The sequence below is a fragment of the Haliotis asinina genome, chromosome 11, assembly GCF_037392515.1.
Source record: "Haliotis asinina isolate JCU_RB_2024 chromosome 11, JCU_Hal_asi_v2, whole genome shotgun sequence".
NCBI classification, from domain to species: domain Eukaryota; kingdom Metazoa; phylum Mollusca; class Gastropoda; order Lepetellida; family Haliotidae; genus Haliotis; species Haliotis asinina.
The window spans coordinates 31597715-31621666 of record NC_090290.1 but is presented as its reverse complement, the minus strand read 5'-3'; the positions used below and the strand labels follow the sequence as shown (position 1 = coordinate 31621666).

At 42.4% G+C, this 23952-nt stretch overlaps 1 protein-coding gene across 1 annotated transcript; it reads left to right on the top strand.

The window, feature by feature from the left end:
* Window positions 1–1874: 1874 nt before the first annotated feature.
* Window positions 1875–23372, top strand: LOC137255364 (polypeptide N-acetylgalactosaminyltransferase 1-like). The gene is made up of 14 exons (XM_067792806.1): window positions 1875–2012; window positions 8802–8975; window positions 10290–10598; window positions 11963–12341; window positions 13400–13547; window positions 14212–14378; window positions 15913–16077; window positions 16634–16847; window positions 17760–17877; window positions 18366–18539; window positions 20846–20977; window positions 21499–21576; window positions 22520–22642; window positions 23253–23372. The coding sequence occupies exons 1-14, from the start codon at window positions 1875–1877 to the stop codon at window positions 23370–23372; spliced, it is 2439 nt and encodes an 812-aa protein (XP_067648907.1).
* The last annotated feature ends 580 nt before the right edge of the window (window positions 23373–23952 follow it).

Below are 23952 nucleotides of genomic sequence, written 5' to 3'. Positions count from 1 at the left end.
TGTGCCGAGACGGTGCCAATGGTGACCATACCAGGGATACTCTATAACTCTCTATATAGGCTCCCTGCCATACTAAGTTTTAGGTTTGACGCCATCCTGTGGACTCACGTAAACAGAAACACAACAACAAGACTGCTATTGTGGTGTCGAACGTTTTGCAAATAGACCCGTGAATTTTCACATTTTTACCAATGAAATTACTTGAAATAATTGCTTTTAAACTAACGCAATACATCCCTCTAAAATGGCTTATTTCTTCCATTCTTGAATAATAATAATAATAATAATTTCCTCTTCCTGGTGGAAACTCTTCCGAGAAAGAGCCAATTGGCCCCGAAATTTTGGACCCTCACTCTTCCTCTTCTTCAGTTGCAGACCTTACCGAAAATCCTGTTTATATTTTGTTTACATCTATTTATGAGGAAATTTGTGATTTACCTTTAGAGAAACGGGGGCCAATTAAAGAACTAAACGTGTCTTTATCCAAAAATGAAATTGATTTACTAAATGAAATTATCTCTGTAAAACTTTCTGCGGACTGTTCATTACATGAAATAAATTCCTTCGTCTATGCTGCCGCGCGAACTTTGGAGGAACTTCACACAGTTTCCAAAGAAAAATCTTCTACTACTAAGAACAACAAACCAAGGAAAAACCGGTTTCAAGTGAAATTAACAGAAACTAGAAAATATATTTCCTGGATAGAGCTGTGCCTGAAATTACGATCATCAGGGAATCCCATGTCTAAACGACAAAAGGCAATTTGGAGAAAATTAAAATTACAATACAAGACAACAAAAGAAAAGGTACTTCTCCAAATTGTCGATTCCCTTCAGGCAAAAATAAAAGTTTGGACAGAAAGAAAGAAAAAATGGGAAAAGAGAAACAAATTTATCAAGCAAAATAAAATGTTTAAGAATAATGAAAAACAATTCTATAGGCAACTTAAAACAAGTGGTGATGGTGGGCATGATAAACGGCCTCCCATGGCTGCCAATGAAAGGTTCTGGAAACAGTTGTGGTCTGTACCCGGCAGCTGTAACCTGGAGGCACCATGGGTAAGTGATTATGACCATGCAATGCATGAGAAAGTAACTAAGTCGTTTGTGTGTTACATCTCACCAGATTGCCTTAAAAGTGTCATTAAAAAGTCCAAATCTAATACAGCTCCAGGGCCTGATGGCATTCGAAACCGGTACTGGAAACTGTTTCCCTGTGTCCAAGCACCACTCCTTCACTGTTTCAATTCTCTTGTGGATACAGGTGATGTTCCTCCATGGTTCTGCAAAGGTCGCACAATACTCCTTCCCAAAAAAGGAGACTTGACTGATCCCAAAAACTTCCGCCCTATCACATGTCTAAATACTCAATATAAATTATTCACAGGGTGTTTGACAAACCTCGTGTCATGTTACTGCTCTTCCAATGAGATAATTTACAGGGAGCAGAAGGGGGCGAGAAAGGGATGTTGGGGGTGCAAGGATCTTGTACAGAAAATGATTTTGGAAGAGGCTAAAACCTATCACCGCAACCTCTCCATGTGCTGGATAGACTACAAAAAGGCATACGACTCTGTCCCTCACGAATGGATTCTGAAGTCTCTTCAGTGTATTGACCTCCCTGAGCGACTACTTGATTTACTCAAGTCTTTAATGAGTTGCTGGTCGACTCAACTTGAGATGTACTCACAAGGGCAGGTGCAAACTTCGGAATCTATTCCAATTAGAAGGGGAATTTTCCAGGGGGACTCCTTTAGTCCTTTGCTTTTTTGTCTGTCTCTGAATCCTTTGAGTTTTCTGCTCAATAGGGAGGAGGGCTATCATCCCGGACCTCCTCAGCACAGATCCCCAACACCTCTTACTCATCTCCTCTACATGGATGACATCGAGCTCCTTGCCAAGGGAGAGACCAATTTGAAAGAACAGGTTCTCCTTGTCGAGTCCGTCTCTAATGACATAGGCATGACGTTTGGACTCGACAAATGTAATACTCTTCATTTGAAACGTGGCAAGGTAACTAATGATGGATCGGTCAAGTTACAAGGGGGAGGAGTTATTGAGCATCTTGTGGAAGATCAGGCCTACACCTATCTTGGAATGCAAGTTCGAGACAAGCTCCAGAATGCCCTGATTCAAGATAAACTTCGGGCCGAGTATAAATCTCGTTTAAAGAAAATCTGGAGTTCAGAACTAAATGCTCGAAACAAAGTCAAAGCCACCAATACTTTTGCTGTGCCAGTCCTCTCCTATTCCTTTGGAGTAGTTGATTGGACAAAACAAGACATCCAGAGTCTTGACCGCCTGACCAGAAGGATCATGTCTGATAACAGAGCACACCACCCTCGTTCCTCTCTTAATCGTTTATATATGCCAATCAATTCAGGAGGACGGGGTTTGATTAATGTGGAAGCTCTTCATGACAGAATTTTATTGTGTACTTTTGCACATATTTATTTGTCAGATGATCCTCTGGTGATGCATGTCAAGATTCATGATGAAAGCAAGGAATTCCACAGCTACTTTAAGCGTGCCAAGGTTGTTGGACACAATTTGAAATTTGACGTTGATTTTGTTGATGGCGATGTACTGCTGGACGGTACAGTGATGGGAGTAAACCAGGTGAAGTCTTTCACCAAGTCTGCCCAGAGTCGGTCCTTTGTGGAGAAGCTGTCTGAGAAGCCATTGCATCGTGTTTACATGCAGTGTGTGGAACAGAACAGCAATCCAACCGACTCCTTCGCCTGGATGAAGTCGGCTGGTCTCAAATGTGAAACTGAGGGCTTCCTTTTTGCTGCTCAGGACCAGTCACTTCCCACTCGCAATCGCCAGAATGTGATTCTTAAAGAAAATATCAATATGAAATGTCGTCTTTGCAATGAATTTACAGAGACTGTCCAACACCTTGTCAGTGGATGCCCTTCCTTGGCACAAACTGCATATCTCAAAAGACATGATGGCATGGCTCGCTGTTTTTATTATCGTCTCCGCCATGCCTGTGGCTTTGACTCCGAGGTCCATCCATGGTATGACCCTGAACATGTCCAGGGCGTCCTGGAAAATGATGCTTTTAAACTTCTCTGGAATAGGCCAATATACAGCCTGAGACGAATTCCAGCCAACAAACCTGATCTTGTCCTTTTTCATAAAGCCAATGAAATTATTTATATCATTGAATTTTCTGTCCCTTTTGACAGCAATGTGATTGGCAAGATTCAGGAAAAGCATGATAAATATGCGGACCTTGCCTTTGAAATGTCTCGCTTGCATCCCAAGTACACTGTCGTCAGGCTCCCCATTGTTCTCGGTGCCCTTGGTTTGGTACCTCCTGATCTCTTGGCGCAGATCAGGAGAGTGCCCGGGTTCTCCACCGGGAGCACAGCCCTTCTGACAATCTGGGTAATGCAGAAGGCTGCAGTGTTGGGGAGCCTTCATATTCTCCGAAAAGTTCTTGGTGGGTTCGACTAGGCAGTGTTTCCTGGGAGAAGTCCCATTCGCTGTCTGGGCTGCGTGTAGAGGGGGCGAGGGCCCTGAGCTGATGATGAGCTTGACCAGCCTGACTGTGCCAGGATCACCCGAACCCTCTCTGCTGCATTTTCATTCTAATCTGTAAAAAATAATAAACGGACCCAAAACTTCTGATGGACGTCCGCGTCAACCTCTTCCCTCTTCCTGGTGGAAACTCTTCCGAGAAAGAGCCAATTGGCCCCGAAATTTTGGACCCTCACTCTTCCTCTTCTTCAGTTGCAGACCTTACCGAAAATCCTGTTTATATTTTGTTTACATCTATTTATGAGGAAATTTGTAATTTACCTTTAGAGAAACGGAGCCCAATTAACCAACTAAACGTGTCTTTTCCCAAAAAGGAAATTGATTTACTTAATGAAATTATCTCTTTAAAACTTCCTGCGGACTGTTCGTTACATGAAGTAAATTGTTCTGTCTATGCTGCCGCTCGAACTTTGGAGGAACTTCACACAGTTTTCAAAGAACAATCTCCCAATACTAAGAACAATAAACGAAAGAAAAACCGGTTTCAAGTTAAACTAACAGAAACAAGAAAACATATTTCCTGGATAGAGCTGTGCCTGAAATTAAGATCATTAGGGAATCCCATGTCTAAACGACAAAAGGCAATTTGGAGAAAATTAAAATTACAGTACAAAACAACAAAAGAAAAGGTACTGCTCCAAATTGTCGATTCCCTTAAGGCAAAAATAAAAGTTTGGACTGAAAGAAAGAAAAAATGGGAAAAGAAAAACAAATTTATCAAACAAAATAAACTTTTCAAAAATAATGAAAAGCAATTCTATAGGCAACTTAAAACAGGTGGTGATGGTGAGCATGATAAACGGCCTCCCATGGCTGCCAATGAAAGGTTCTGGAAACAGTTGTGGTCTGTACCCGGCGACTGTAACCTGGAGGCACCATGGGTTAGTGATTATGACCATGCAATGCATGAGAAAGTAACTAGGTCGTTTGTCTGTTACATCTCACCAGATTGCCTGAAAAGTGTCATTACAAAGTCCAAATCTAATACAGCTCCAGGGCCTGATGGCATTCGAAACCGGTACTGGAAACTGTTCCCTTGTGTCCAAACACCATTACTTCACTGTTTTAACTCTCTTGTGGACACAGGTGATGTTCCTCCATGGTTCTGCAAAGGTCGCACAATACTCCTCCCCAAAAAGGGAGACTTGACTGATCCCAAAAACTTCCGCCCTATCACGTGTTTGAATACTCAATATAAATTATTCACAGGGTGTTTGACAAACCTCGTGTCATCTTACTGCTCGTCCAATGAGATAATTTACAGAGAGCAGAAGGGGGCGAGAAAGGGATGTTGGGGGTGCAAGGATCAACTTCTTGTACAGAAAATGATTTTGGAAGAGGCTAAGACATACCACCGCAACCTCTCCATGTGCTGGATAGACTACAAAAAGGCATACGACTCTGTCCCTCACGAATGGATTCTGAAGTCTCTTCAGTGTATTGACCTCCCTGAGCGACTACTTGATTTACTCAAGTCTTTAATGAGTTGCTGGTCGACTCAACTTGAGATGTACTCGCAAGGAGAGGTGCAGACTTCGGAATCTATTCCAATCAGAAGGGGAATATTTCAGGGGGACTCCTTCAGTCCATTGCTTTTTTGTCTGTCTCTAAATCCTTTGAGTTTCCTGCTCAACGGGGAGGAAGGGTACCATCCCGGACCTCCTCAGCACAGATCCCCAACACCTCTTACTCATCTCCTCTACATGGATGACATCGAGCTCCTTGCCAAAGGAGAGACCAATTTGAAAGAACAGGTTCTCCTTGTCGAGTCCTTCTCTAATGATATTGGCATGACATTTGGACTCGAGAAATGTAATACTCTTCATCTGAAACGTGGCAAGGTAACTAATGATGGATCGGTCATGTTACAAGGGGGAGGAGTTATTGAGCATCTTGTGGAAGATCAGGCCTACACCTTTCTTGGAATGCAAGTTCGAGACAAGCTCCAGAATGCCCTGATTCAAGATAAACTTCGGGCCGAGTATAAATCTCGTTTAAAGAAAATCTGGAGTTCAGAGCTAAATGCTCGAAACAAAGTCAAAGCCACCAATACCTTTGCTGTGCCAGTCCTCTCCTATTTCTTTGGAGTAGTTGATTGGACAAAACAAGACATCCAGAATCTTGACCGCCTGACCAGAAGGATCATGTCTGATAACAGAGCACACCACCCTCGTTCCTCTCTTAATCGTTTATATATGCCAATCAATTCGGGAGGTCGGGGTTTGATTAATGTGGAAGCTCTTCATGACAGAATTTTATTGTGTACTTTTGCACATATTTATTTGTCAGATGATCCTCTGGTGATGCACGTCAAGATTCATGATGAAAGCAAGGAATTCCACAGCTACTTTAAGCGTGCCAAGGTTGTTGGACACAATTTGAAATTTGACGTTGATTTTGTTGATGGCGATGTACTGCTGGACGGTACAGTGATGGGAGTAAACCAGGTGAAGTCTTTCACCAAGTCTGCCCAGAGTCGGTCCTTTGTGGAGAAGCTGTCTGAGAAGCCATTGCATCGTGTGTATATGCAGTGTGTGGAACAGAACAGCAATCCAACCGACTCCTTCGCCTGGATGAAGTCGGCTGGTCTCAAATGTGAAACTGAGGGCTTCCTTTTTGCTGCTCAGGACCAGTCACTTCCCACTCGCAATCGCCAGAATGTGATTCTTAAAGAAAATATCAATATGAAATGTCGTCTTTGCAATGAATTTACAGAGACTGTCCAACACCTTGTCAGTGGATGCCCTTCCTTGGCACAAACAGCATATCTTAAAAGACATGATGGCATGGCTCGCTGCTTTTATTATCGTCTCCGCCATGCCTGTGGCTTTGACTCTGAGGTCCATCCATGGTACGACCCTGAACATGTTCAGGGCGTCCTGGAAAATGATGCTTTTAAACTTCTCTGGAATAGGCCAATATACAGCCTGAGACGAATTCCAGCCAACAAACCTGATCTTGTCCTTTTTGATAAAGCCAGTGAAATTATTTATATCATAGAATTTTCTGTCCCTTTTGACAGCAAGGTGATTGGCAAGATTCAGGAAAAGCATGATAAATATGCGGACCTCGCCTTTGAAATGTCTCGCTTGCATCCCAAGTACACTGTCGTCAGGCTCCCCATTGTTCTCGGTGCCCTTGGTTTGGTACCTCCTGATCTCTTGGCGCAGATCAGGAGAGTGCCCGGGTTCTCCACCGGGAGCACAGCCCTTCTGACAATCTGGGTAATGCAGAAGGCTGCAGTGTTGGGGAGCCTCCATATTCTCCGGAAAGTTCTTGGTGGGTTCGACTAGGCAGTGTTTCCTGGGAGAAGTCCCATTCGCTGTCTGGGCTGCGTGTAGAGGGGGTGAGGGCCCTGAGCTGATGATGAGCTTGACCAGCCTGACTGTGCCAGGATCACCCAAACCCTCTCTGCTGCATTTCTATCTCAATCTGTAAAAAAAATAATAAACTAATGATGGATGGAGGAGGAGGAGGAGTTATTGAGCATCTTGTGGAAGATCAGGCCTACACCTATCTTGGAATGCAAGTTCGAGACAAGCTCCAGAATGCCCTGATTCAAGATAAACTTCGGACCGAGTATAAATCTCGTTTAAAGAAAATCTGGAGTTCAGAGCTAAATGCTCGAAACAAAGTCAAAGCCACCAATACCTTTGCTGTGCCAGTCCTCTCCTACTCCTTTGGAGTAGTTGATTGGACAAAACAAGACATCCAGAGTCTTGACCGCCTGACCAGAAGGATCATGTCTGATAACAGAGCACACCACCCTCGCTCCTCTCTTAATCGTTTATATATGCCAATCAATTCGGGAGGTCGTGGTTTGATTAACGTGGAAGCTCTTCATGACAGAATTTTATTGTGTACTTTTGCACATATTTATTTGTCAGATGATTCTCTGGTGATGCACGTCAAGATTCATGATGAAAGCAAGGAATTCCACAGCTACTTTAAGCGTGCCAAGGTTGTTGGACACAATTTGAAATTTGAAGTTGATTTTGTCGATGGCGATGTACTGCTGGACGGTACAGTGATGGGAGTAAACCAGGTGAAGTCTTTCACCAAGTCTGCCCAGAGTCGGTCCTTTGTGGAGAAGCTGTCTCAGAAGCCACTGCATCGTGTGTATATGCAGTGTGTGGAACAGAACAGCAATCCAAGCGACTCCTTCGCCTGGATGAAGTCGGCTGGTCTCAAATGTGAAACTGAGGGCTTCCTTTTTGCTGCTCAGGACCAGTCACTTCCCACTCGCAATCGCCAGAATGTGATTCTTAAAGAAAATATCAATATGAAATGTCGTCTTTGCAATCAATTTACAGAGACTGTCCAACACCTTGTTAGTGGATGCCCTTCCTTGGCACAAACAGCATATCTTAAAAGACATGATGGCATGGCTCGCTGCTTTTATTATCGTCTCCGCCATGCCTGTGGCTTTGACTCCGAGGTCCATCCATGGTACGACCCTGAGCATGTCCAGGGCGTCCTGGAAAATGACAGCTACAAACTTCTCTGGAATAGGCCAATATACAGCCTGAGACGAATTCCAGCCAACAAACCTGATCTTGTCCTTTTTGATAAAGCCAATGAAATTATTTATATCATTGAATTTTCTGTCCCTTTTGACAGCAATGTGATTGGCAAGATTCAGGAAAAGCATGATAAATATGCGGACCTCGCCTTTGAAATGTCTCGCTTGCATCCCAAGTACACTGTCGTCAGGCTCCCCATTGTTCTCGGTGCCCTTGGTTTGGTACCTCCTGATCTCTTGGCGCAGATCAGGAGAGTGCCCGGGTTCTCCACCGGGAGCACAGCCCTTCTGACAATCTGGGTAATGCAGAAGGCTGCAGTGTTGGGGAGCCTTCATATTCTCCGAAAAGTTCTTGGTGGGTTCGACTAGGCAGTGTTTCCTGGGAGAAGTCCCATTCGCTGTCTGGGCTGCGTGTAGAGGGGGCGAGGGCCCTGAGCTGATGATGAGCTTGACCAGCCTGACTGTGCCAGGATCACCCGAACCCTCTCTGCTGCATTTCAATTTTTAATCTGTAATAAATAATAATAATATATACATATACTATGCGTCATTAACAAAAGGGTCAAATGATATATTGCACATTAAAAGAAACTGTTAAATATATATATATACTAAATATATACTACGAATGTCATCATAATGTTTAATGTGTTCACAATGTTCCGAGAGCACTAGCAAATATAGACCAAAATGAAAATGACAAACATGAAGCACTCGGTCCTCCTTTCAAGCCCAAGACACAGGTGAACGTCGTTCTCAAGCAGCTGAACAAGTACAGTTCTCTACTACAGCCCTGTACGAGGAGTCTGTCGCCCGAGCTCATCCCAGGCATGCTAACTTGTGTTGAGGTCTGGCCAGCATGCTGGTCGGCCCATCCGCTCTACACCTTGCTGCCTAAGAATTCAGTAAGAGTCAATCCTGGCATTGTCGGGTTGCAGTTAAGAGGGTCGAATTATGAAAGACACGCATGACTTGCAGGAATGGCACCGCTATATAGGAGCCAGAATAACACTGTCCGGTATGACAACCGTCGACCGCGTGCAGTGCAGTACGCCCTGTTATCCCTACCCGAAAAACAAATGGGTGGCCACTGTTCCATCAGTGATTCGCTCACCATTGCAGCAATAAATCCTCTGCCGACCCTCATGAAAGGACAAATTCAATCTGCTTTCATCTGGGAAGAGCACACGAGATCATTCTCGTTGATTCCAGCGGCCGTGATTTCTATTCCATTCCAAACGCGCCTGCCTGTGATGTTGTGTTAGAGGTGGACGAACTGGACGCCGCTTACGGTTAAGTGCGCTTGCTCCTCTGTCATGTTGACATTGAATTGTTCTGTCTGAAGATCTGCTGCTTTAAGGGATCTGTTGCATAACCCAGTGGTAATCATGCCTATCATCTCGGACTGTTGGACTCTGACTCTGGGGCGACCTGGTCGACGTGCATATTCCACGGACCCATTGGTTTGAAATCTGCCGCAGTCTACCCACAGCACTCACATCAAAGCGGATAGCAACCCGCCGCTGAGTATGATTCCAGAAGGTCTGTAGTATGACACCTTTCAGCAAGTGCCAACAGCGTCTAATTTTTATAATGCGATTTCAAACAAACACCTGAACAGTGAACGACAGTGAAAAAACATCAGTACGTGAGTATTTTCCATCGCTTTCCACAGACAGAGTGACTTACACGTGCAAATCCTTGAAATTAACTGGCAGGCTGATTTCATTATGAGCAGTTGGAAAAGAAACTGTGCCATTTGTAACAGAATATAATAATGACATTTCAGCGGGCTAATGTGTTTTCCATACGTTAAGATACTTTGTAAAATATTCAGTTGTATATCATATTATTTCAAACAAAAACGAAGATGTACAACCTTTAAGAAATAGTGTTTCCAATAATTTCACCCTTCATTAATGATGACGAGTATAATCGCGGTACAGTTTAAAGTAGTAGGAAACCCATCCTAGGTTTGTCTGCACTGACACTACATGAAGCAGATGTGAATGGTCTTTCATCAATATTTATTTCCTCTCAAGTTAAACGTTAAACAGTCAATAGTTTTCATTGTTCAGTTTGCACACTCCTTGACAAAGACAGCTGTTGCTTTCGGTAGTAGTCTGTATGACCCTGTATATAATGGTACAGACGCCATGAAGTTTCCACGGATATTCCTCGTTATACTTACTATTTCACTGTTGTGTGTCTATTTTCAGTCTGTTGGCCATGCTCCTTTGATGAAAACAGTTGTCACAGGAAACTTTTTATCTAACATACTGTATGGTAATGTTAGTGCCACTCTTGCGAATGCTATGTTGCCAGAGAATAGAAGTTATACTGGAATTACTGAGAGGAAGGATAGTAATGGTGGTGTTGCAGAAGATGATAAGGTGGATGACAGTCCAGTAAGAAAGGTCACTGGTGACGACAGTCTGACTAAAGAGACCACAGGTGGTGAAGGGCATAAACAGGTTCCGAAGACAGTGAAAAGAGAGGACAAAGTCGACGAAGGCCATAATAGGAATGTCAGTATTTTGCGTACAGAAGGCTCTACACCTTGCTGCCTAAGAATTCAGTAAGAGTCAATCCTGGCATTGTCGGGTTGCAGTTAAGAGGGTCGAATTATGAAAGACACGCATGACTTGCAGGAATGGCACCGCTATATAGGAGCCAGAATAACACTGTCCGGTATGACAACCGTCGACCGCGTGCAGTGCAGTACGCCCTGTTATCCCTACCCGAAAAACAAATGGGTGGCCACTGTTCCATCAGTGATTCGCTCACCATTGCAGCAATAAATCCTCTGCCGACCCTCATGAAAGGACAAATTCAATCTGCTTTCATCTGGGAAGAGCACACGAGATCATTCTCGTTGATTCCAGCGGCCGTGATTTCTATTCCATTCCAAACGCGCCTGCCTGTGATGTTGTGTTAGAGGTGGACGAACTGGACGCCGCTTACGGTTAAGTGCGCTTGCTCCTCTGTCATGTTGACATTGAATTGTTCTGTCTGAAGATCTGCTGCTTTAAGGGATCTGTTGCATAACCCAGTGGTAATCATGCCTATCATCTCGGACTGTTGGACTCTGACTCTGGGGCGACCTGGTCGACGTGCATATTCCACGGACCCATTGGTTTGAAATCTGCCGCAGTCTACCCACAGCACTCACATCAAAGCGGATAGCAACCCGCCGCTGAGTATGATTCCAGAAGGTCTGTAGTATGACACCTTTCAGCAAGTGCCAACAGCGTCTAATTTTTATAATGCGATTTCAAACAAACACCTGAACAGTGAACGACAGTGAAAAAACATCAGTACGTGAGTATTTTCCATCGCTTTCCACAGACAGAGTGACTTACACGTGCAAATCCTTGAAATTAACTGGCAGGCTGATTTCATTATGAGCAGTTGGAAAAGAAACTGTGCCATTTGTAACAGAATATAATAATGACATTTCAGCGGGCTAATGTGTTTTCCATACGTTAAGATACTTTGTAAAATATTCAGTTGTATATCATATTATTTCAAACAAAAACGAAGATGTACAACCTTTAAGAAATAGTGTTTCCAATAATTTCACCCTTCATTAATGACGACGAGTATAATCGCGGTACAGTTTAAAGTAGTAGGAAACCCATCCTAGGTTTGTCTGCACTGACACTACATGAAGCAGATGTGGATGGTCTTTCATCAATATTTATTTCCTCTCAAGTTAAACGTTAAACAGTCAATAGTTTTCATTGTTCAGTTTGCACACTCCTTGACAAAGACAGCTGTTGCTTTCGGTAGTAGTCTGTATGACCCTGTATATAATGGTACAGACGCCATGAAGTTTCCACGGATATTCCTCGTTATACTTACTATTTCACTGTTGTGTGTCTATTTTCAGTCTGTTGGCCATGCTCCTTTGATGAAAACAGTTGTCACAGGAAACTTTTTATCTAACATACTGTATGGTAATGTTAGTGCCACTCTTGCGAATGCTATGTTGCCAGAGAATAGAAGTTATACTGGAATTACTGAGAGGAAGGATAGTAATGGTGGTGTTGCAGAAGATGATAAGGTGGATGACAGTCCAGTAAGAAAGGTCACTGGTGACGACAGTCTGACTAAAGAGACCACAGGTGGTGAAGGGCATAAACAGGTTCCGAAGACAGTGAAAAGAGAGGACAAAGTCGACGAAGGCCATAATAGGAATGTCAGTATTTTGCGTACAGAAGGCAGGGATGTTGTACTCCGACACGTGTTCCATGGCGATGATGGCCAAGGTTGGTGGCTGAAATCCTTACATCTGTGTTACCAGCATATGGAAATTATAATAAATAATGATTGCCATGCCAACATGTCCCGGTGACCCTAACCAAGTTTTGAATCCGAAATACATGTATAAATCATGTAATAAATGCTGAGTCATGACATACAGATAGACGCAAAGGAAGCTGTTGCTCTTAGTATAGCTACTGATATGTATAATTTGTATAATTTTACAGGAAATATGTTTTGTCAGTGTTTTACTTGCACTTATTTAACAATATGCAAAACCTTGCATTATCCTTGACGTCTGATCTCTACATAAGATCACATTAACATATTTACCGCACAATTGTATAACATTTCAATATGGTTGGGTCTGTATGGGTGCAACCCCAATCTCCTTTGAGGCAGTTCTTTTTACACCGAGAAAGGACCCCAGGCCACTCTGTACAAACTGTTGCAGAAAAGAGTGATGGATATAATTATAATAGACATAATGAGTCTGAACAATACTTTAAGCCGTTGTTAACAGATACAACAAAACTGCTGTGGTTTCCTTTGATCCCGAGGTTATGCTTCTGGTGCCTCATGTTTGTGAAAAACCCAGTGTATAGGGGATCAGGTAGAAACAGCGTACCCTAGTCACCGGTGTATAGGGGATCAGGTAGAAACAGCGTACCCTGATCACCAGTGTATAGGGGATCAGGTAGAAACAGAGTGCTCTGGTCACCAGTGTATAGGGGATCAGGTAGAAACAACGTACCCTGGTCACCGGTGTATAGGGGATCAGGTAGAAACAGCGCACCCTGGTCACCGGTGTATAGGGGATCAGGTAGAAACAGCGTACCGGGATCAGGTAGAAACAGCGTACCCTGGTCACCAGCGTACCCTGGTCACCAGCGTACCCTGGTCACCTGCTTTGTCTGACCAGGCCTAATCAATTACACACTGTCTTGAAATAATGTTCGAAGGTTATTTTGGGAAACTCTATCCAAAGATGGAGAAGGAAAGGAACAATCGAAAGAATTAACAGATATGACTGCTTGAAAATAACTTGTGTTCCATTCCACAGGTCAAGGAGGAGCAGCAGCTCGTGAAGGGAGGATGTCTAAGGCTCAGCTTGAGCGGTATCGCCTTGGAAAGCGCAGGCACCGATTTAACGAATACGTCAGTGACCTAATCTCTGTAGACAGGAAGCTTCCTGATTACAGACACATACAGTAGGTAACACATAAATAATATCATCTTGTCCTCATATCGTATGGCTGACTCAAGCCTCATTATCGAACTAAGGTAGAGTTGTGAAACATTGTTTGTAGTGCCTATGACAATAATCACAGGTATTAGGAGACTTTTGTGAACATTAGAATGTCTTATTAAACGTAATGTCCACCAAATACAGAAATATATTTCAAGTGTGATAAGCACTTGAAACTTTAGGCAGGTATTTCTAAATATCTTTTTAAACAAATATATATATATATATATCTTATGTTGACTGTATTTAAAGTACAACAATTATAGTATTGATAGTCAGAACATTATTATGCAGATTTCACCCATTTAACGTTCCCAGGCTGTTATATCGAAGACACATCCCTGAACAACTGACTCATTCAAGGCTTTTCCAAGAACAAAATTAAGAACATCCATGGTTGGTTGTATCATGAGCCAGTGTTGCATTTTATGATATTATGTTTACTGCTAACAAAGATAATATATGCCGCACACAGGTTTGTGTTCACCACAGTCACACACAGACAGTGTCTTCATTTCACATGTAGTACGACGATTTGGTAGACCCAGACTGAAATGGAGTATGTCCCTCGTTAATTGGGCGATGACTATATGTGCACTAATGGTGAGCCTTGGCCCAATCTTCAGGTGCCGGGACAAGGACTACGGTGACCAGCTGCCAGACACTAGTGTAATCATCTGCTTCTACAACGAGGCGTGGTCAACGCTCCTGCGAAGTGTGCATTCAGTCAACAATACATCGCCGCCAAAACTTCTGAGGGAGATCATTCTGGTCGATGATTTTTCTGATTTAGGTGCGTTTTGATGTGCTTCTCATCTCCATCTCCCCTTCAAACCATCAACAGCAGCTTCGAAAATAATTCGTGGCTGTCTGTTGCTTTTGATTGTTATAAGTTTACAAATTTACAGTGATATGTCAATTTCCTTCAGCCCTGAAGCAATACGTATAATTGTCCATCTCATTGGTACGATGTACATGTGCTCATAGTACCAGTACTAAATCAAAATGATGGGTAATGTTTGTGCCGTGTGCTTTGTGTATCTAACATTCGCATTGCTGCATTTACACGTATGCTCATACCTTGTCCATGAGGACTCGTACAGTCATGGCCTTATTTACCATATGAGCTGTGATCCAGGATAAGCTAAACAGCGGCATGCACTTTGAGGCCAAGTCACCATATGGCTGAGACGGTTGCATGATTGCACGATACGATAACATGAATAGATGATACGATAATGATGAGACATGATGCAATGACATGAATGTACGATACAATGATATGCATGTACTGTGACTGCAATAGTATTTACGACTGTTTCAAACTCCATACACACAGCGCTTAGACGTTGATTTTCAGCTAGCTGTGGCTTTGTATGTATTTACTGTAAATGGATAACATATTCTGTGTGTAGTGAGTAACAAAAAGTACATAATGTAGAAGGGCTGTGCTAAATATTAGTAAGCATCATGGTTTTACGTCGCTTTTAGCAACTTTCCAGCAATATCAGGCGGGGGACACCAGAAGCTGATTTCACGCATTATAGCCACGTGGAGCACGGGCCTACGGCGTCACATGACGTTAACTGGTTCCCATTAACATCTGTGGGTTTACTGTCAGGTGTTGTTTGTTGGGGTACATCTGGTTACCATGGGGTTACTTCAAATTAATGTTGGCCGGACTTCATATCGTCACGAGGTGTTTACTCCTTGAAGATGTTCTGTGAGGTTCTTTCAAGCAGTACCTGATAGCTGCATGTGTTGCTGTTCACATCAACGACGAGGGAAGGTCTATGAATATGCAGTATCTTTATGATTAACATGAGTGACGATTCGGTGTATTTACTAACGCCGCTCATATTAGTAATAAATACTTTGTATATCCATAGAACACCCCTCGTTGAAGGTGTTCACATCATCACCAAGCAGTGCCTGATGACTGGTGTTTGTTGATGTCTAACCTGTCAATAAGCAGAGCCCGATGTTTAGTGGTGTCTAACCTGTCCACAAGCTTAAGCAGTGCCTGATGGCTGATGTTTAGTGGTGTCTAACCTGTCACCAAGCAGTACCTAATGGCTGGTACCGGTGTTTGTTGGTGTCTAACCTGTCACTAAGCAGTGCCAAGTAGCTGCGTATGTTGGTGTGTGTCACTAAGCAGTGTCTGATGGCTGGTGTTTGTTGGTGTCTAACCTGTCATCCAGAAACTGCTTTGGGGTTTACAGCGAAAGAAGAGAAATACAGTGTTCAAGAAACACCCTGTTCAATATGCTTCTCAGTACTGTGTGTAGCAGTGTTAGGCTTTAGTTTACACATTGCTGATTTTGCAGATGATTTGAAGAAACCTCTCGACGTGTATATGAGACGCTTTCCGAAAGTGAAGATCATTAGAAACATAAAGAGAGAGGGTTTGATCAGGTCTCGTCTCGCCGGAGTGGCCATTGCCAGAGGACAAACGGTCACCTTCTTAGATTCTCATATAGAATGCACAAAAGGTAACAAGATGAAGTTGACTTGTTTTGTTCTTGTATACTGATATACCGATTTCGTTTGTTTATCCAAAGTATTGAATTAGAATGAGAACATGTCTTTTAATAATGAAGACATGTCGGACCAGTTTGAAACCATGTATTTTTAACTGTTCCACGTTCGTTTGTTTCTTTCTTTCTGTTGTTGCTGAACACCGCACTCAGCAATATTCCAGCTATATGGCGGCGTTCTATAAATGATCGAGTCTGAACCACACAATCCAGTGATCAACAGCATGAACATCGATGCACGGACTTGGGATGCAATGACATGTGTCCATGAAGCCAACGAGCCTGACCGCCCGATCACGCCTGTCGCCTTTTTACGACTTTTTGCTGAAGACCAATTATAAACTAGTTTCCTTTTTTCAATGTCCCAACATTTATCTCCCTTGTCCACCACAACCCTCTATTATTTCCTCACGCCATCAATTCTTCTTCTAACTTCCGTTCATTTACCTCTGCCCATCACCCTCTCTTTTGCTTGTATATTGTCATATAACTTTCATCTTTCATCCTACAGGATGGTTGCCCCCCTTGTTGGCCAGAATCAAAGATGACACCAACAACGTTGTCATCCCGACAATTGGCATAATCCACTGGGCGTCCTTTTCGGTTATTCCACAAAATATTAGCGACATTCGCATTGGTGGCTTTAGCTGGGATCTCACTTTCAGGTGGGACACTCCACTTAAAGATGATGTGAACAGGAGAACATCTGTGGTCGACCCTATACCGTAAGAATGAAGTATAATTATCTTGCGAGTTGAAGGCGTGTGGTTGTTTGTTTGGTTGGTTAGTTGTTTAACGCCACACTCAGCAATACTCCAGCTGTGTGGGGCGGTCTGTAAATGCTCCAGCCTGGACAATCCAGTGATCCACGGAAATAGCATCGACCTACTCAACTGTGTAGACTTTTGACACAGTCACACAATTAATGTTTCGTGAAATGTATTTCTCTGTCCCACTGTCGATCAAGCAAATTTACCATGCTCATGAAACACCAAAATGACATATTTAGAAGTATATATATCCTTGAATGAATTGCGGTGTTCTATTGTTGACAAACTTGGGTGTAACACAAGTCAGCTAATATACAAACTGGTCGCAAGGAATCAAATGAAATATCAATACGTACACATATATTCATTAATTTGTTGATTGATGTGAGTGGAATCCATTGTTTGAACAGCAGTGCATATGAAAACATCTTTATCAAAGTGAATGTGTGTCATATAATATCAGTTGGAGATTTTGCTGCACCAACAGTAAGGTAATTGGAATGTAACATTAGGAACCAAAATCCCTTCAACCAATCATCACTACCCTATGTTATCATTGCACGCAGAGATCGTAAAACATCTCCACAAAAGGCCTCGAAAGGGAATTCAAGGATATGAGGGTCCCAATCCCAAAGTTATGTTGTTCTCTTTACCAGTTCGAATCGGAATTGTGAACTTTTGACGAGAACGGAACAGTGAACCCTCGATCATTACTGTTGTAGATGTCATGGTGTTCAGAAACTGCAAAATGTTTGAATTAGCCAAACAATATATCAGCGGTGTTTTGGTGGTATTCAGAACTTCCAGACTGTTTTTAATTTTTATCAGGTAATGCGTTTCAATAACTAGCTATTGTTTGATGTACAGTTCTCCAACGATGATCGGAGGACTTTTTTCCATAGATCGGAACTTCTTCTACGACATTGGCTCCTATGACAAAGGAATGGACTTATGGGGCGGAGAAAACCTAGATCTTTCATTTAGGGTAAGTACGAGGGGCGAGCTAGTGAGTATCAAAGGTATTTCATTTGTGATGCGGCATGGGTGTGTGCAGACACACATTTTGATATTTGTATTGACATCCAGTGGCTCCTGAGTCGGTAAAATGCCGTGCCTTTAATCCTTTAATCCATTGCCAGTCAGTGCACCGGTATCTACTTTGAGGACTCGTCCTATAGATATGTTATGAAGTTTTCATACACTGTATAATCTGACGGTTTCATGTTGTATGGTGGTACGTGTTTGTATTGGTACGTGTGTGTATCAAGTTGTATGGTGGCACGTGTGTGTATCACGTTTATGTTGCATTGTAATACATGTATGTATCGTGTGTGTGTGTGTGTGTGTGTGTGTGTGTGTGTGTGTGTGTGTGTGTGTGTGTGTGTGTGTGTGTGTGTGTGTGTGTGTGTGTGCGTGTGTGTGTGTGTGTGGTGTTGTATGGGCCAGGTAACAGCTGGGGTGTGTCTATTTCAGATCTGGCTATGCGGGGGTCGTCTGGAACAGGCGCCGTGCTCGATGGTAGCTCATCTGTTTAGGTTGAGCATGCCTTACAGCAATACTGGTAAAAGTAGTGCGAAAAACAGGGAAAGATTGGCCAAAGTGTGGCTTGATGAATATGCTGTCTATTATCTGGAGAGACAAAAAACGGTAAGATTTTGCTATCAGCTGTTATAATGTTGATATAGCATCATGTGTTTCAAAATGTTAAAACCAGCCAAATACAGTTTCTGTTGATAATCCGAGTGCACAAAAGTAGGGTTGTACGAAAGGATATCTTGCACCATCATACCGGCTGATTCCACAACGCCCCGTGGCTAAGACAGGGACTGAAACAAGTCTCATGCAAGTGGTGTGTATTGATCAGGCAATACATCTACATAGACATGGACTGTTTGTGTCAATCACTGTATGTATTTTTGCTAACAGATGTACGTATTTTGTCTGCATGACAGTCAAAGTCAGTCCAGATGACTGTGCATCACGTAGCTTTCGTTTCATGAGTGAAGTGGGAATTCGATAGTGTTAGGAAGTTGCATCAATATTCTGAAGTCCAATTTCAGGTCTCGGCTCTGCTAGCACTAATTGAAGTGCGTCATGGTATGTTAACTACGATCTCCGTGAGAAATCTACTCAGCTGTTCTGGTCTTAGAAGCGTTACGACTTTATTTTCTAAGGCTGTAATGTTTAGTCTTGAAGACGTGGTGAGATCCTTCACCCTACTGCCATGACGGAGGACTAGAATGCCCGAACAAACAGCACCATAATCGTTAACCCTTTAATTGTGAACGCGGCCATTCTTGCATTTGATTTTAGGCCAGTAGTTCATTTGATATTCCTAGGATCACTTCAAACACTCCTGACTATCAACCATTGTTGGAAAATGGAGAAACCACACTCCATAGCATAGTTTAAGACAAATCCTCTGAACTCCTTGGATTCGAGAGGATGAATCAGCCCTCGAAACAACAGATTCTGACCCTATTCTTGAAGCAGACCTGCCACACGATGTCCTCCATTTTCTCATATTAACGCAGTTTGAGGCAGATGCCATGGTGAGGATATTCCTCTTAGGAAACTGCCGTTAAGACCTTACAATACCAAAGAACAGTTCCTTAATTATATCTCTTACAAAGGTCATTTGTAAGAGTATTTTTATTCCCTTTTTCTGATGCTCTTTCCATTATAATCTGTCATTGTAACTTCTGGGACAACATTGTTTAAAATATCCTACGTGACCCAACATGAACCTATTTTAAATGTCACGGTGATCGCCTATTAGAACGATCAATAATATAACAGTCATATTTCTATGTGTGATTGTTTTGATCAACTCATTCCGCTCCTGGGCTCGATGGATGTCATGTCTGATGCTCACTCCATTCCTCTCATGAATAGTGCGTGACACACAGTCTTGTGGTGTATAAAGCGTCACGCACTGTCATAGGCAACTTCCATGGAACAATCCATACCCCTTCTTATTTTCATATATCAGCATGAACTCACGCTTTTAGATGTTTGTTAATAGTTTAGTGGCCCAGTGATGTCCTGCGTCAAACTGACCCTTTAAGCGTACAAGCATCTACTGGTCGTGGATGTTCCCCCTCAAGGGTACAAGTATGTACTCTTCGTAGGGTGTTAACCCTTAAGCGTACAAGTATATAATCTTCGGAGGTTGTACCCCCTTAAGTGTGCAAGTGTCTACTGGTCGTAGGTGTTTCCCTTTAGAGTACAAACATCTACTGGTCGTGGGTGTTGTCCCTTAAGGGTACAAGTATCTACTGGTAGTGGGGGTTCCCCGTTAAACATACAAGTATCTACTGGTCGTGAGTGTTCGCCCTTAAGCTTGCAAGTGTCTACTTGTCGTGGGTGTTCCCCTTAAGGGTACAACTATCTACTGTTCGTGGATGTTCCCCCTTAAGCGTACAAGTATCTACTGGTCATACGAGTTCCCCTTAAGGGTACAAGTATCTACTGGACGTTTGCGTTCCCCCTTAAACGTACAAATATCTGCTACTAGTACGAGTTCCCCTTAAACGTGCAAGTGTCTACTGGTCGTAGGTGTTTCCCTTAAGGGTACAAGTTTCACTGGTCGTGGATGTTCTCCCTTAAGTGTACACGTATCTACTGGTCGTGGGTGTTCCCCCTTAAACATACAAGTATCTACTGGTCGTGAGAATTCCCCCTTAAGGGTACAAGTATGTACTGGTCGTGAGTGTTCCACCTTAAGCGTACAAGTATCTACTGGTCGTAGTTGTTCCCCTTAAGCGTATAGATATCTAATGGTTGTGGGTGTTCCCCCTTAAGGGTACAAATATCTACTGGTCGTTTGATTTCCCCCTTAAGCGTACAAGTATCTACGGGTCGTAGGGTGATCCCCCTTAAGGGTACAAGTATCTACTGGTCGTAGGGTCTTATTCGTCGAATGCATGACTTACTCAATCCTTCTATTGCAGAAAACTGATGTAGGAGATATACGACAAAGGTTGCAACTTAAGAAGAAACTTAATTGTAAGAGTTTTGACTGGTTTATGAAGAACATCTATTCACGTGGTTTGAATCCAAAGTATGCCACTAATAAAGGAATGGTAAGACAGTTTTGTAAACAGGAAGTATAACATGTGGAGTCGGATCTCATGGGAATGGCTATGAATCCAAACCCCCCTCCTCCTTCTCGTCAGTTGGATATATGCGAGAGATCTTCAGCAACCTCTGCTTGTTGTAAGAGGCGACTAACAGTATCAGGTGGTCAGGCTCGCTGACTTGGTTGGCATGTGTCTTCGTTTCCCAGTTGCGTACATCAAGCTCGATCATTTACAGACCGCCACCAGACCGCCACCAGTTAAAACAACAAACAAAACAAACAAAACGAAAATATCAGAATTTGAAAATACTCAAAACGAATTTGTTTCCAATTGACGTTTTCACTTTTACGTTGACCCATGCCTAGATCCTGGATCTTGTATATTTTGCCAAAGAGCACAGGAGCATTTCCTTTACTTCACAGCAGTTATGACTATTTGTTAACTTGACCTCTACAATTACTTGATGGTGTCTTATGCATCAATAAAATTGTTTATTTCGTTTCTCCGTATATATTATGTTTCAGCTAAAAATAGATCTGCTCCTAAAGAACCGTTGTCTAGAGGGTTGGTTCTTGACGAAATGCTGGTATAGAGCAAATCGGGTAAGTACTTCAAGGATCTGACGAAATGCTGAAAGAAAGTAAATCGGGTAAGTACTTCAAGGATCTGACGAAATGCTGAAAGAAAGTAAATCGGGTAAGTTCTTCAAGGGTCTGACGAAATGCTGAAAGAAAGTAAATCGGGTAAGTACTTCAAGGGTCTGACGAAATGCTGAAAGAAAGTAAATCGGGAAAGTTCTTCAAGGGTCTGACGAAATGCTGAAAGAAAGTAAATCGGGTAAGTACTTCAAGGATCTGACGAAATGCTGGTATAGAGCAAGTCGGGTAAGTACTTCAAGGGTCTGACGAAATGCTGAAACAAAGTAAATCGGGTAAGTTCTTCAAAGATCTGACGAAATGCTGAAAGAAAGAAAATCGGGTAAGTACTTCAAGGGCCTGACTAAATGCTGGTATACTGCAAAATTGGGTACGTTCTTCAAGGATTGTTACAGATACATCTGTGTCTTGACGCAGTTACACAGTTAGGGAAGTCCAGAAATGGCTTAGCAAATTGTTGAGAAATGAACCTGTGTCTTTCGTGTGACAATCTAGAGTCCAGCTTCGCTTTCAGTGTGGCAATTCCAGTTTTGCTAGTGTGGACTGTTAGCGCCTGTGGGACGGCACTGACCGTCGTTGAGTACACCATGTGTGCCCAATCTGTTAACCTGTGTTAAGAGCTGTTGAATTTTTAGATTATGCAAAAAGTATACATCTGAAAACTACTTTTGCTTTACTTTATTTGAAGAAGTATATATTTATGACATGTAAGATGCTTTAGTCATAAAGAACTTTGGAGGATTACATCACTGGATACTACGTGGAAATGGATTACAGCCTTCGTGCTATAATCACATTACGTATCTAGTTTACGAAACTTCTCCACAAACATGGCCAATAGATAATGTCATTGACAGCAAATATGCTGGAAGTTGACTTCTATTTCCAGATGTGGTACTTCATGAAGTCGGGGCAGATCAGGCAGGGACTAAACTGTGTTGACTTTTCAAAGGGAAAGTTCATTTTACCTCCCTGCAGCAACAGTACAACCCAGATATTCCGATATAGAGAGGTAAAATGTGGACATACCTTCATGTAGCAACAAATACCTACATGTATCTCTTTTGTTGTACATAGTGTTGTACATGGCTGATTCATTTTGCTGTATTTTAAATTACACTAAGTTCAACATCAGAATATCTTTGTAGCTTGAAACATACAGGTGTCGTATGTTATTAATTATGTTTTGTGGGGCACTCAGCTCAAAGAACAGTCTTGTAGACTTGTGATTGGTCGGGTGTTATGTTGCAATATCTAGCTATGGCTGCGGTCGATAATAGAGTCTGGGCCAGATAATCCAGTCAGCAACAGCATGAGCATCGATTTTACGCAATGGGGATACGATGACACGAGACAAACATGTTAGCAAGTCTGACCACCCATCCCGTCAGACGCCTTTTAGCACAAGCATGTATTCGTGCCCACTTCTAACCCCGATCTTCACATTTCACTAATGCTAATAATCTATGAAGATCGTGACTTGATGTAAGGAGACAACCACTACACTGTATTCCTGTGACCATAAGCCTGTAATGCTGTTACAGCAGCCCTGGATGTGGTTGGCATACTGAGGACCACTTGTTAAACATAATTCACTCACTCCTGTCATTTTTCTGTTGTAGGACCGGTCGCTCCTCCATGTGGCAACAAATACCTGCTTTTCTTTCATAATGCATCATGGATTAACGCTATCCAACTGCACGGGACAATCAAATCAAAAGTGGACTTGGACAATGGAGTAATGAAAGATTAAGATCTTCGAATGAGAGTGAAAGAATTGTGTGAAAGAACTGCAGATAAACAATTGTTCGGTTTTCATTTTGTTACACTTCAAACATATTTTTGATTTAGTTTTCTTTTCCAGTGGAAAATGTGTAAATTAGATATATGTATATCAACATATTAAAACAAAACAGTGATGACTACCTTCCTTCTGGTCATCAAAGGGAATAAAGCTATTTCACTTTCATGCTTCATCATTCCAGGACAAAACATGTTTCTAAACCTCTCAAGGCAGTAGATTCCTAGCCACTGCAGCTAAGTCCAAGAGCTTGTTGTTACTAAATATAAATAATGAAATATATATAGGGGCAAACAAGAGGGGATGGGATAGGACACTTCCAAATAACTATTGTACTTCATCATTGATGTGCGCCCATTCTTCTCCTAATTCTTGGATCCACCCCTGATAATTATACATAAAGAACTGAATTAAGCAGTCACTGACATATCTCATGACTGAATGAGCCTGAACTTAACCCTTTGGAGCATATCTAAGACATGATTGTTGTCATGTGCAACAATAGGATCCTCCTGTCTGGA